This window comes from Microtus oregoni, unplaced genomic scaffold, assembly GCF_018167655.1.
Source record: "Microtus oregoni isolate MIOR12 unplaced genomic scaffold, Mior012 000046F_ref0000063, whole genome shotgun sequence".
Lineage (NCBI taxonomy): Eukaryota > Metazoa > Chordata > Mammalia > Rodentia > Cricetidae > Microtus > Microtus oregoni.
In genome coordinates, this window is record NW_024543220.1 from 13,544,051 (window position 1) to 13,558,881 (window position 14,831).

The 14,831-nt window shown below is 48.3% G+C and overlaps 1 protein-coding gene across 1 annotated transcript in view; it reads right to left on the reverse strand.

Annotated features, from left to right (window-relative positions):
- The window catches only part of Fkbp5 (FKBP prolyl isomerase 5), an 81,754-nt gene that overhangs the window by 8,147 nt on the left and 58,776 nt on the right, over positions 1–14,831 (reverse strand). The window contains exons 6-8 of the mRNA XM_041635093.1: positions 9,664–9,820; positions 4,734–4,824; positions 1,579–1,662 (exon numbers count right to left, since the gene is read on the reverse strand). Of these exons, the coding sequence (XP_041491027.1) occupies positions 1,579–1,662; positions 4,734–4,824; positions 9,664–9,820 (332 nt within the window). The remainder of the gene's footprint in view (positions 1–1,578; positions 1,663–4,733; positions 4,825–9,663; positions 9,821–14,831) is intronic.

The window sequence follows — 14,831 nt, forward strand, 5'->3', positions numbered from 1 at the left end:
TCACTACACGCAGCGTGCACACGCACTAAGACAATCCTAGGACCCAATCATGGGTTTCAGTTCAAAGTGGAAAGCAGATGAACCACCCCCCAAAACAAAAAGCCCAGTCATCTATACTATCTCTGGCAGTGTTTTTCTGGGGTGACTACAGTCTCACAGTTCTTCAGCTTGGTCCCCTCCCGCAGATGAGGCTGTAGATGCAGCAGCGTATCTCAGAAATAAGCTCATGAACACTTGACTCAGGCATCCACTTTATATATAGTGTTATGGAAAAAAAAAACAATGAATTTTCTTTAACAAGCCCTAGAAAAAAAAGAACTTTTTTTAAAAGACTGCCAGTACAAGAAAGATAACTGAAGAACACATGGGCAGCCTCTCCTACCCCTCTTTTTTTTTTTCCAGATAGGGCCTCACTATGTAGCCCCGGCTGGTTAGAACTTGCTATGGAGACCTAGCCTTGAACTTGGAGAGCCTTTGCCTCTGCTTCTGGAGCACTGGGATTAAAGGTGTGTGCCACCACAGCTGCTTCTGGCGTCAATCTCTTTGGAATAGACTGGCGAGCAAGCTGCGTGTCATTCTGAAATCTCTTTTCTTGCACCTAGGATTAGGACCCGTAGGATAAAGCACTGGCTCCTAGGTCCCACGGATAGGGCTCCGGGGAAGCAGCTGTCACTAAGGGCAGTTGTAAGTAGCATCACTGTGGCCACTGCAAGGTTCAGAGCTGTCTTCCTAGCAGGTCCTTGGGAAGGTTGTGCTGGGCATCCCTGGATGCTGAGTCACCCATGCCAGTCTCCAGGCCGTTCTGAGCACCCAGCCACCACCACTAGAGGCATCTTTATTTTGCTGCTCAGTTATAGCAGCAGTGATGTATTTCTAGATAAAACTCATCAAACAAGAGAGGCAGTGGTGGCGCAGCCTTTAATCCAGAGGCAGGCAGATCTCTGTGAGTTCAAGGCTGGTCTGGTTCACAGAGCAAGTTCCTGGACAGCCTGTCCAGAAACCCTGTCTTAAAACAACAATATTCTCAACTACTTATGACTTATTTTGAAGATAACGACGGCTGTGAAAACCGCTGTTCCCACTTAGAACGCAAAGGGAACTCGTTTCTCAACCGGAAACTAATGTGAACAACCAGGAGACGGCTCTGCTGTGCGTACGGGAAAGCAAGCCCACTGCTGCATATGAGGAAATCACTCCACATGTCCGCAGACTACATGTCCTTCCTGTCACGTGTCATTGCTGTGAACTCTGACCCATAACAGCCACTCTGCATCCTTTCTCTCCACACTTACTGCACGCTGACTACGGGCCAAGCAGAACCTGCTAGGCACTGAGTGCTCTGGTGCGGGTGAGCCGGCCAGGTGTCATCTGCTCTGAGGACGGTTACAGAGAGGGCCTGCAGTATCTCTTTCACACTGACGCACTGTTCTCACTGCCAAGAGCAGGCCTGTGAAAACTAAGGGTTATTCTCACTAAAAAGGTGTCGGCAGAATGAAGAGCAGGAAACACGACAGTAAACAGCTCACGGACACGTGAGTACACAGCTTAACACGGAAGGATTTACAGGGACTCACGCACCTTGAAGTACACAGTTCCCTTCTCTTTGACAATGGCCGCCTGCTCCAGCTTTTCTTTGGTGTCCATCTCCCACGACTCTTTGGCCTGTGTATAGATTTGTGGCAGTTAGACAGACGAGCAGGACGCACCAGCTGAAGCCTAGAGAATAAACAGCGCCTACTTCTAGAAGATTCCCAAATGCAAAGACACTGGCAGGCCGAGCTCCCAAGCTGCGGTCTGACCCTTGCTGCCGATGGGCTGCACTCCAGCCTCGGGGAGGACCGAGCTACTCGCTTTCCGACTCTGAAGTGGGATTATTACTGATGGTCCAGGCCAAGCTGCGCTTGCATAGAGAATTTTTCAAACTCCAGATCAGGCAGCTGTCTCATTATTCACGCAACCAGATGTATTATGGCCTCTAACAGTATCAGCTTGCGGGATTCCCCCCCCCCCCCCAGACAGCGTAGTGTATAATCCTGCAGACAAGGATGACCTTGAACTTCTGATCCTCCTGCTGCCACGTCCCCAGTGCAGGGGATGACCGGTGCACACCACACTGCCTGCTTTCACATGGGGGATTTTCAGCAAAATGCGACGGGAAAGATGCAGCTCATGCGACACCATCACTGTAGAGCTGCACACAAATGACGTCACTGTCATCCGGTGAAGTATAGTTTGTATTATGTGTACCTGACCCTCCACAGTAGTACACACAGGTCTAGAAACAGCAGCTCTGGGGCCGTGCTCAGTGAGACAGTGCTTGTTCTGTGTGCTCGAGACCATGGCTTCAACCCCCAGCACTTAAAAAAAATCCATATATACAGCTGGATTTAAGATCACAGAACTCAGCGGAATAACTGTGCTATTCTAGGAAAAAGTAATAGGTGTGGTTGGCTCTATTTGAATTAGAAAGTTCAAATGGAGGGCTGGAGAGATGGCTCGGCAGCTTAGAGCACTGACTGGCTGCTCTTCCAGAGGACCCGAGTTCAATTCCACCACCCACATGGCAGCTCACAACTGTCTGTAACTCCAGTTCTAGGAAATCTGACACCTTCTCACAGACACACAGGCAGAATAGATACCAATGCACATAAAATAAAAATACATCTTAAAAAGACAAAACAAAACAAAAAAAACCCCACAATTTCTTTCAAGTGGAGCTGGGCAGTGGTGGCGCACACCTTTAATCCCAGCACTCGGGAGGCAGGGGTATCTCTGTGAGTTCGAGGCCAGCCTGGCCTGCAGAGCTAGTTCCAGGACTGCTAGGGCTGCTATACAGAGAAACCCTGTCTAGAGAAACCAAAACCAACAAACACTGCTAATGAGCGTGGACCTATGTGAACCATGGCCAATGTCAATTTCTCTATCACTCCCCACCTATTTTTAAGAAAGTAACATTTTTATTTATTTTCCAACACAGTTTTCCTTTGCGTACTTCCTAAAGCTTTATGGATTTTCAATGCTGTTACGTGTGTGTGCATGTGCACCGTGTGTGCCTGTGGAGTCAGTTCCCCTTCTGTGAGACTCTAGAGACAAACTCAGGCCACTCGGTTTGCAGCTGGTGCTTTACCCGGGCAGCCATCTTGTCAGAGCTTCACTGAACTTTTTGAGGGTCTCTCACTAAACTCGAAGCAAACTGATTGGCTAGGCTGGCCAGCCAGCAAGTCCCCAAGGTGCTCCTGTCTGCTCAGCCATGAGTCACTGGCATGTGTCTCCACGTCCAGCTTTCACAGGGTGCTAGAGGTCTGAGCACAGGCCCTCATGCTTACCCCACCTCCCCAGCTCTCTCTTTGTATTTTTTTCATGGGGTGTGGTGGTGGTGGCGACAGGGTCATGCTATGTAGCCCAGGCTGGCCTGACATATGCCATCCTTCTGCCTTAGCCTTTAGAGCACTGGGATTATAAGTGTGCACCACCACATCTGGCTTCTGACTTCAATTTCCTTTCTTTAAGGCAGGGGATTGGGGCAGGTGAATTCCAAAGACATCACAGGCCTCTACCTGTGAGTCCGCCCAGTGACGTGAACAGGCACACTTGTGGAGAGGTGACAGCACGAGCTTGGTGCAGTGTGACAGTGAGAATACTCTCAAAAAAGCACGGGACAGAGGGTAGGGGCCCTCTATAAGAAGGGTCAGGACAGCCAAAGGCCTTGACAATCGTGTGCTAAAGACTCTTTTCGCCATCTTAGCAATAAAAGCCCATGAAGAGATCACTCCTGAGCTTGGAGGCCTTCAAAGGAGGTCACCCCTCAAAAGAAGCCATGGTGTGACAGGATGCTGGTGTGGGAGAACCCTCCTACTTTCTCCCAGACTTACAGGCTACGAGGTGACAACTGTCCTTTGGAATCTAGTATGACATGGAAGACATTTCCTAGCAAGAACCTGACGTACAGATCACGGGGCTGTGGCAGCACTGGAGGAAAGATAAAAAGGGCCGTCTCCTGAGAGCTCCGGGAACGAAGGCTGGGGTGCTGGTCATTTGGAGATACAGCTGAGGACGACAGCCTACGTAGCTTATGGGGGATGCGGTGTGTCTGCCCAGTAAAGGCAGCTGGAACCTACAGAGGTAGCCCTGGGTGGGAGTGAGCAAGTCCAAGGCCATGGCAGATTTCCTCCCCTACTCTTGGACCAGCATGAGAACAGCTGGGTAGCAGGTTTGTTTCTTGTCCCTAGTTGGAGCCCTGCTGGCGCCAAGGCTGAGACCTTGGGATCACAACCTGGAGCCCCAGCGGAGGCCTCTCCGAGACTCCTGTGAAGGGTACAATCCGTTCAGCCCTGAGAAGCTGCACCCCACCTCCCCCAAGGAGCTGCTTGGCAGTACGTGAACTTTTTTGTCCTCAACCCAGGAAAAAAGTAGAAAAAGAACAAGCTTAGGAACAAATAAGGGAACAAGTCTTGGATTCTACCCAAGAGTTTAAAAAAAAAGAAGCAGAAAAACAAAGGCTGACACACACAGTAACAAAATAACACCGCTCCTCTTATATCCACCCTTCCATCAGCCTTCCAGGCTGTGAGCAGAAGGGGCGGGGTGGCGGGGTGGGGGCAGGAATCACGGGGAAAGAGAAGCAGGCACAGAAATAGATACCACTTAGTCAAACTGCCTAATACACGGTGACGGTGACGGGAAGGGTATGAGAAGAGACCCACCACGACTTTTGAGAAGTTCGCTTTTCTCACCTTTTCGAAGCTCTTAAGCGTAACTTCATACGTGAGCTCAGCATTGGGTTCAATGCCAAATTTAGGCTTCCCTGCCTCTCCAAAACCATATCTGAAATGGAGAGGGAAAAACAAGACTTTAAAAGAACTGATGCATTTCCAGGTACTTCCTTTGGTATTCTGAGGTGTAGAATCAGCACCATGAGAGACCCAGTAGAGGCTGACCAGAAGGAGAAACATCCCGCGGTTCACTGCTGTGTTTTCTTAGACCCAGCTTTCGTGCATGAGCGCGCGCACACGCGCGCGCACACACACACACATGTTCGTCTCTTATACACATACATAATTCCTGCACTACCTGGGACAGTGTGTTTGATATGCTTTTCAATATTGATGTCTTTTTCTCTGCTTGATTTGCGACTTAATCCTTTCCTTTTTTGCTGCGAGGGATTTTTTCCCTTTTGGCTCTATGGGCAGAGAGGACAGAGGAGTTGGCTACTGTGATCATTAAAGTCAACACAGTTCTGTCCGAATCACTTCCAACATTTTGTCGTCTATGACTGTCATTTTACCCAACTCCCTCGCACTCCCTCCCCTCCCACTGGAACCTTTCCCCACCATGGCCCTCTCCCACTCTCAGTCTGAGTTCCCTCAAGTCTTTGTTTCAGAACAAGCTTCTCACTCTAAAGCACTGCTGCTAAGAAAACAGCTCTTAAAGAGTTAAAAGGGGCACTGAAAACAGAATGGAACACATGGCTACAGCCAGCAGCCCAGCACCCCACTTAGAGGCATACAAACTTTTACACCTCTTAATTATCCTGTTTAAGATGCAGTAAATACCCTTTAGCCAAAACCTACTAAGTTAAAAAAAGACACAAAATAAATCCGGAGCTATGTAAATTTAATTTTGAGAAACAAGGCCTTGCTAAGTAGGGTGCTGGTTTACTGGGGTATGCCATCACAGCAAGCTTTTGTAAATTAGGTCCAGGGAACTGCTTCAGATCTTAAACAAATTAAATGTATTTGGGAAGCATGTGTCTGACAGAACAGAACAGAACCCCATGGAGATCTGTCTGTTTTAGGGTTTCCCAGCACCTAGAACACTGCCCTATGCTGGGTTTGGTGGTCCAAGCCTTTAATTGAAGCATTTGGGAGGCAGAGGCAGGCAGATCTCTCTTAGTTCCAGAACAGCCAAGGCTACAAATAGAGAAATACTGTCTCAAAAAAAAAAAAAAAAAAAAAGAAAGAAAGAAAAATCAGAACAGTGCTCAGTATATAACAAGGGGTTCACCGGAACACCGTTTTTATTTGCTATGAAACAAGCTACTCTTGAAATATGAAATGGCACAAAAAGTTCAGTTAATCCAAACTTTCTGGTGATGGTTTGAAAGATGTCAAAACTGGTTTAAGGCTATAATATCCCACTTGGGTCTTCTTGGGGCTAGGGACTGAGGAAGAACACACACACCATGCTGCACGCGCCACTCCTCCATCCCGTCTGAGTTTTCAGGAAGGCCTGCTCACTCACTCACCTCCACTGCTACTCAAGACCATGGGCAGCAGGAGCAGAGGCGCGGGCGCCTGGGAAGAACTGGGTGCGGCAGCCCCGACACAGGCAAAGGGCATCTTCAGCAAAGCAATAAAGGAGAGGGTACAATTGCCAGTGGCCAATTCTAGGAAATGGCGCCTGGTTTTCTCCCTGGGGCGGGGAGAGTGGGCTGTCCCAGAGCTGCTCCTCACCTGCTGCAACGGAGGCAGGCAGGTGGGTGCTTCTTAAGTCTGCTGCTGAGAGATGCTAGGATCCGCAGTTCTGCTAAGCAGGGACGAATGCAACAGATGAACGGCATTCGCTTGGGACAGAGGCCGTTCACTGGGCTGATTTTAACCCTTCTTTGTCAGGGACATTTAGCAATGCTTGGAGATCTGAGTAGGACCACTAGTGGCTGGCAGAGAGTCCAGGAATATTGCTGTACATTGTCATGGCACAGGCAATCCTCCTCTGCTACAACCAGGAATTATCTAGCCCTAAACATCAACAGTGGTGAGGGCTGCCTAAGAGGGGCTCTCGCTGGAGGCTCCACTACGCGGTGGGGTGGGGTGTGGGGAGTGTGGGGACAAGTTTGAAGGCACCACAGCCTAACTATTACCAGGGGATTAAAGAAGATTATTTGTACCGTCTCTCCTGGTTAAAACAATAATTCTGCTAAGACTGGTGGACACATCTTGGGAGACCAGGCGCACACCCATCCATTCCAGAAACAGCTAGCCTGACTCTGTTAAACAGAAGGTGCCCGACTCACACTGGCTCAGACTGGGCAAAGCAGGACCTGACTGGAAGATGAAACATCAGAAATGGAGTCCAGAGTCAACACCTGAGCAACAGCTGCCTTTAGGGCAGACACAGAAAGAGGTCAAGGGCCAGCCTGCCTTGTAGGGAACAGCAGCACTTGCGTGGGCTCTCACCAGCTGCTCCTTACAGACAAAGCTGAGGCCAGAGGCAAGTGCTTCCTGAGCGGTCACCGAGACAGTACCAAGCTCAGACCCCACTGTCCCGAGGGAGCTGGGGACCCACACGGCTGGCCTATAATTAGTCATCACTCTTAACAGCCTGTGTTTTGTTTGGGATTGTTACAAAAGAGGCATAAAGTAAAAAGAAGGAAAGAGAAAAAAGTTATCAGTACTTAACCTAAAACAAAAGAGAGACCAGTCACAATATTTAATTATTTCTTTGAGCACAGGAAATACATTTAAGAACGGTGAGAAAAACTCTTGGAGTGAGAAGGTCTCCAGGAGGGACTGCCAGGCTCAGTATTCTAGAGAACACTGAAGAAAAGACACCGCTCCAGTGGGAGAAAACTGGATGCTTTGTTAGTTTCTTAAGAAAACATCCTGTCAAGGAGTCTGTGAATGTCAAGGAAGGTGTGTGTGTGTGTGGGGGGGGGGGGAGGTGGCATACAGAAGACCACTCAGAGTACAAACTGGCTCAGCATTTTATCTGAACAAGACAAGTCCGTATGTTGCACGCATACAATCCCTATGCACACCGGTTGCATAGGGATGGTCTACATACATGTAAGCATCACACACACATGAAGACAGTGTAGACAGCATTGCACAGAATATACTTCACAGAACTCAATATACCAACAAAATACTCCAGAGATATGTCAACATACCATCCCCCCAGGGGGCAGGCAGGAAAAAAAAACTTTATATACCAAAACTTATGAGAACTTGATAGTTTTTATGCCTGAAAAGATTTGAAAAGCTTACCCTTTGTTCTGCAGAGATTATTTTCCTGTGGCCTAAGGGTAAAAGGAACAAAAGCCATTGCAAAGGCCTTAGGAGCTAATGAGGAAGGGCTCCCCTGGGCAGGGGGTTTGCTAAGGCTTCACCTGACTTCTCCAAGCAGGCCTCTGCAACCTTGTAAGACGGTTAGGCGACCTGCCCCGTGCCACCAAGGTGGGCTGCGGAGAAAGCGTGCCAGTGTGACCTGCAAGAACCAGCTACAGGGGGCTGGAGAGATGGCTCAGTGGTTAAGAGCACTGACTGCTCTTCCGGAGGTCCTGAGTTCAATTCCCAGCAACCACATGGTGGCTCTCAACCATCTGTAACGAGATCTGGCGCCCTCTTCTGGCCTTCAGGCATGGAGGCTGAACACTGTGTACATAATAAATAAATCTTTAAAAAAAAAAAAAACAGCCTATTTTTAAAAAAAAAAAAAAAAAAAAAGAACCAGCTACACTAAGAAACGTCTGACTTGCTTAACTGTCTTACCAGCTGGGCTAAGACCTGAAGATCTGGGGCATGTATTACTGAACGCTCACCCTTTACAGAGCTGATCCCTATGGACTCAACCGTGAGAACATACAAGCCACCTGAGGGGAGCGCTACTATAATTCTGCAATGTCAGATTTAAAGTGATTAGGGAGCTTTAATCTCAGCACTCAGGAGCCAGAGGCGGGTAGTTTGAGACCAGCATGGTTTACATAGTGAGCTTTAGGGCAGCCAAAGCTAAAAAAAAGTGAGAAGATAGCTCAAAAAAAAAAATGTAGGTTATGAAGAACCTCTGTAAGTGTGTGTGGGGGGCTTTCAGCCAAAAAGAAGTAGCTTCATTGTAGAGTGAACTATGGCACAGTGCATCAAATACACCAACATAGGACTACAGCCGTGGAAGAAAGGGGTGAAGAGAAACAGCAGACAAAAGGGTCTCACGACAGCTTTAGAATCAGGATGGAGTACTCTGGAAGAATTTTCAAGGAAGTGTTGGCAAGGAAACTGGGAAACAGGATTACAGAGAAGATTAGCATTATCATCACTGGACCACTTAGAGGTGAGGGCAGGCCAAAGAGTCTCAGAACTCTGATTCTGCCGGTGGCAATCTGCAGCCTGCGAGGCTACTCTGGACAAGCGGATGCGCTTGCATGCAGGCGGCACCCCTGGATTCTCTCAGGGGTCCATTTCTCAAGATAGAAGAGTTGAATTTATGGTATAATTTTAGATCTAAAAATAATACAAAACATGTTTTCACAAGAGACTGTCAGTGCCGGGTAGTTCTAAGCTTGGAAGTGCCAATGGCTATCCTTATGACGGGAAAAATTTAGGCAAAAATGAGTCATCTCCGCTGCCTTTAGATCCAGGAAGAACAAGCTGGTTTTTTCTTCCTTCAGGGACTCCATATAAGAATGTGGCATGGATTCAAGTGTAGTAAACCATGCTCTAATGCAACTCTCAACACCCGCCTGCTGCACTCAGAGAGCAGAGCACAAGCCAGTCTCTGCTGTTTCTTAGACAACCGCTCAGAAACTTCCACGGTGCTGTGAGGCCCCAAACTTCCCGACTGTCCCCTGACTAATGAGATGACTTCGCCGTGGGAAGAACACTGAGTGAGCGAGCAGGCAGCCCTTGGTCTGCAGCGAGCTCCACCGTGTCCAGAAATGCTGCTTCTTACCGTGGTCCCAGATATAAAACACACTGCTCTTCCCTCTGCATTTTCTCCAGGGCTTTGTCGACCCCAATTGGAATGTCGTGGTCCTCTCCTTCACCAACGGTGAACACCACATCTCTGCAGTCAAACATCCTTCCGCCACAGCAGCCTTCCAGGTGGACTGAGGGGAGGAGACAGGACAGTCACAAGCCACGCAGCAACACAGCTTCCCCTCTTGTCCACAAGACACACCCAGTGTCTTCTAGAAGCTTTGCCCACCCAGTCTGACAGTTTAAGAACAACAGTACTTTTTTCTGTTTTTTTGTTAAATACTTACTAGTTTGCTTCCCCGTGACACAGGGTCACACAATACTGGCTTAAACACATTAATTATGAGAATGCATATAGTCTTGACTATATACAATGGCTTAACCATTTGTAACAGGATGTTGGTTTCAGATGCTTGGGCAAAAATAAATAATAATACCCAGGACTGAAGGTTGTTTCTGCAGTAACACATCCATGCTGAATGAGGAGCGCTCTTGGACTTTGGAGGCAGTTTCTTCTTGTGTAGTCAGGGTGCCCTGGAACGCTTGTTCTTCTGCCCCTGCCTTCCAAGGGCTTTACTGTTATATTATCACAGGCACGCACCACATCTTGCTCTAATTATTTTGCATGGTGGTGGGGACTGAATCCAGGGACTTGTGCATGTAAGGCAAGCCATCAGCCATTGAGTTACATAGCAGCTCCAACTACTTTCAGTGCTAATGCTACATATGCCCTTTCTTCCTTCTCCCTCTCTCTCTCTTTCTCTCTCTCAGACAAGGTTTCTCTGTAGCTTTGGAGCCTGTCCTGGAACTAGCTCTTGTAGACCAGGCTGGCCTCGAACTCACAGAGATCCGCCTGCCTCTGCCTCCCGAGTGCTGGGATTAAATGTGTGCGCCACCAGCGCCCGGCTCCATATGCCTTTCAGACAGGTCTTTTTCCTCAGTGAGAAAGATGAATGGCTTGTGAGACAGAACAGCCCCCTGTTCTTCTTTGATGATCTAGTCGCTTCCTAAGGCTGCTTAACTGATTTTAGGTAAATGACTTCAGAGACTTGAGAAACCACCCTCCCCGAGACATTAATTCCATGTCCTATGACAACTGTAATCTCCCAAACACAGATCCAATCCCAGCTCACTCCGCTTTCACTATCTGACCTCTACAGTCTCCTGTTTTAGCCCAGAAGCCAGCTTTAAAGCTAATTCCTACAGTCAGCCATCTGGCCTAGGCTGAGAAGCAAGAAACTCCACAGAGTAAAGAGAAGTGGGCTACAGACAGCAGGGCCCCCGTCACCAGAGTAAGGAGCAGTGGGCTACAGACAGCAGGGCCCCCGTCACCAGAGTAAGGAGCAGTGGGCTACAGACAGCAGGGCCCCCGTCACCAGAGTCAGGACACAAAGCGCTAGGATGGACACCGCCCTGGTTGCTCCGACTGCTGTCTATCCAATCCCGAGTCAGTTCCTTCAAACAATGGCGACGGCCAGCTTTGACGTCAGGACGTGGTAAAAAGCCTTGTTTTATATCCCATACTCGTTAATTTATATGAAGCCTTCTATAGTATAACCACATTTGGAATGTTCTAGATAAACTAATGGCTAACTTGTAGAATACTCCCCTGCCCTCTGAGCGCATGTTTAACATGGAAACACCAGGCTGAGAACAGTGTAGGAGGGACCCAGCTGGGCAGCAGTGAGTACTGCCAGCAACCTCTTCCATTTTAACAACAGATTTGACTTTACTTTAAAATAGATGCACACCACAGGCTTGGGAGCACATGGTTCTCTCTCTCTCTCTCTCTCTCTCTCTCTCTCTCTCTCTCTCTTTTTTCCTGGAGTAAAAGGTGATGTTTTTAAAGAAACTGAATTCTTAGCAGGTTGGGTATCTAATCTGAGCCTGAACTCAGGCCTGTAAGCCTAGCCACTCAGGAGGCTGAGGCAGGAGACTCACTCATACAGCTATGGCCTATCTCACAGTAAGAAGTTAAGAGAGGGGTAGGGATAGAATTTGGTGGCATAGTACCTGCTTAGCAAGTAGAAAGCCAGGCTCAAGCCCCAGAACCACAATAAATAAATAGAATTTAGACTAATGGACGTTACTCTCCACAAGAGACCTGCTGAGCACAGCTCTTGCCCATCCACTACTAACAGCCTATCTAGTGCTCAGATTTATCATCCTAGCTGCTTACACCTGGACAGATTTGGGGGCAGGGAAGGCTGACATTTACGGTTAGAAGACTGCCTCCTTCCGAAAGCCCAGTGCCTTTAGTGGGGAGGAAGCGGTCAGTACATTTGCTGTGGCTTTGGGCGATCAAGTCTGAGTGTGTTTTCAAAACAGGAAACCCAGCACTCCTGCGAAGGATCCCCGACTACACATCAGTTTCCTAGACAGATCTGCAGCGCATCATGTGTTTGAAATTACCAAATAATTCCAGACGTTCGCCTTCTGTGCGCAGCAAAGAAGAATGAAGTAAGGCCCAGTTAGGAAAGCAAACACAGGCTGGAGACAGCTCAGTGCTTAAGAACACTTGCTGCTCTTGCCAACGACCTGAGGCTCAAATCCTAACACCTATAGGGAAGCTCATAACTGTCTGTAACTCTAGTTCCTGGGGATCAAAGCCCCCTTTTGGCCTCTGTGGGCACTGCATGCATGTGGTACATAAACTTACATTCAGGCAAACACACACAGACACATCTAAAAAGGGAAAAAAATTATTAATTTATGCATGTATGTGTTTGAGTGTAAGCTGTATGTGTACAGGTATCCACAGAGACCAGAAGAGGGCATCCAATCCCCTGAAGCTGGAGTTATAGGTAATTTTGAGTTGTCCAGCACCTGTGCTGGGAACCACACCACCTCTGGAGGAGCAGCAGCTAGCTCAGCAGGTAGAGGTGGCTGTCTCCTCCTGACAAGCCAAGCTCAGCTCCTGGGCCTCAGATGGTAGAAGAGAATCAATTCCCATAAGCTATCCTCTCATGTACACATGCATACCCACACACATAATAAATAAATAAAAATGTAATTAAACATCTTAAGTGGCATTCCCACATACACTCCGCCTCAGACATCTATGCACCATCTCCTCATTATATGAAGTTTGGGATGTCAGAGAAAAATGCAGGATCAGCAGGGTGAGCACAGCCCACGATTCTCCACCTCACTGGCTGGACTGGCTAGCTCTGAACACTGCTGTGACAGTCACCACGGCTGCTGACAAGAACTCACCACTAAGGCTCTGGGAAGACTCTTGGAGTGATCTATACAGAGGCACCCAGTTCCTCCGAAGCCCATTTCCGCTGCTCTGTCTCTGGGAGACCTGTGGGTACTTTTGACTTTGTATTCCATAGTACAAATACTCACTTAATAAATATTTAATAAGAGCCGTCATGACTCACTCAGGAGCTCGGCCTCCAGGGCTCAGGAGGTCTGTTGCTAATCTCATCCAGCATGATTTACAGGAAGTAAATGATCTATGACGTGTCCAAAGTGAACAGAAGTACATACAGGATGCTTCTACTTAGGGCTTTTTTGGTTATGAGAAATAAGCAAGTTAAAAAGAGACAATATTTTCTCTTGACTGAAGGTCTAATGTAACCTGGAAGGGGGTGCTCCAACAAACCCCACAAAGTCAAACCAAACCAAATTACCCAAGTGTAGCTGTGCAATCCAGAGTGTAACCACATCAAGTGAGCCCGGTCGCTGCAAAACATCATTTCAACTGGAGCTCTGACTTTATTGTTCTCTTACTGCCCTAGAGCAATTTTGTTTTGAAGAGCACAGAACACCCTGTTCTGAATGTGGCTGGCACATGAACTCAATGTGCTGACAGCAATTTGTTCTCTGATTAAAACGTGGGGGGGGGGGGGGGGGGGAGGAGAGCGCACAGCAGTAACAAAAACTGGAATGCAAGAACCCCCAAACCGTACAGCTTGTATTTCAGGAAGCAGAACCGAGGAGGAGGCTGCTTAACTTTAAAAAAGTGCTTCAAACGCCACAGCTAAGACGTTAGCTCGGTGAGTGTCCGCTTTCCCCGTTCTAATTATAGTAGCTGGTGTCTGATAGCTCGGCACTCCTTCCCAAAACAATGACTGGGTGGCGGGATCTGAATGGGACTGCTGTGACGGCATTACTACCAGGAAAGACTGGTCATCTGGCTACAGAAAACCGCTATGACGGGTCACTCACACCCGGCGAGGCTCTGCTGCCTAGCTCACGTGGAAAGGGCTTCTCTGGATCTGTTTCCGACAGAGCAGGGTTTCCCAGAGAGCAGATGTGATTAAGCCCCAGGAAGGCAAGCAGAGAGGCACACTGATCACAGGATGTTGTCCCTATCAGGTGTGGTGGTTGATACCCCCTCAGGGTCTCCCTTCCTGCTCTGTGCCAGTCTGCCCTATTCACTGAGACAGACTCCTGCCCTGGGTGGGCATGCGATCTGACTAGATACTGGAAGGGCAGACATTTCCAATCTCACCCCTCTCCCCTCCACAACAGTGCAGACCGTGAGCTAGACCTTGATACTAATCAGTCCCATTCTGTCACCTAACAACCCTGGCTAACTTGTAACTGTAGGATAAACCAGGCACTCAAAAGCCAAGTGCAGTGGCATTTGGGAAGCAGAGGCAGGAAGGAGGGTCACTGCCGTGAGACCAGACAGAGCTACACAGCGAGTGGAGGGCAGTAAGAGCTACCTAGTGGGACCTGGTCTCAAGCAAGCAACCACCACCACCAACGACGACAAACGGGAATTAAATTGAAAAAATAAAGTACTCAGGAGCATGGTGATATAATCCAGTAGAAAAACGCCTAATCAGTGCTCTCAAAACACTGGGTGCAATCCTCACACAGCACAAAATACTAACTAAAAGTTCAGAGTGAACACAGTGTCAAGTACAATTCTGGGGACATTTGATCACCATTCAACACATGAGGGGCAAGAGGACCAGCCTTAGTGACATGAGGCCTTGTCTCTAAAGAAAACAAAGGAGCTGGAGAGATGGTCTGGCTGTTAGATACACTTGTTGCTCTTGTAGAGGACCCAGGTTCAGTTCCTAACACCAACATGGTGGCTGACAACTGTCCATAACTTCAGTTTCAGGGGATATGATGCCCACATCTGACCTCCTTAGAGACCAGACACGCATGTGGTACAGA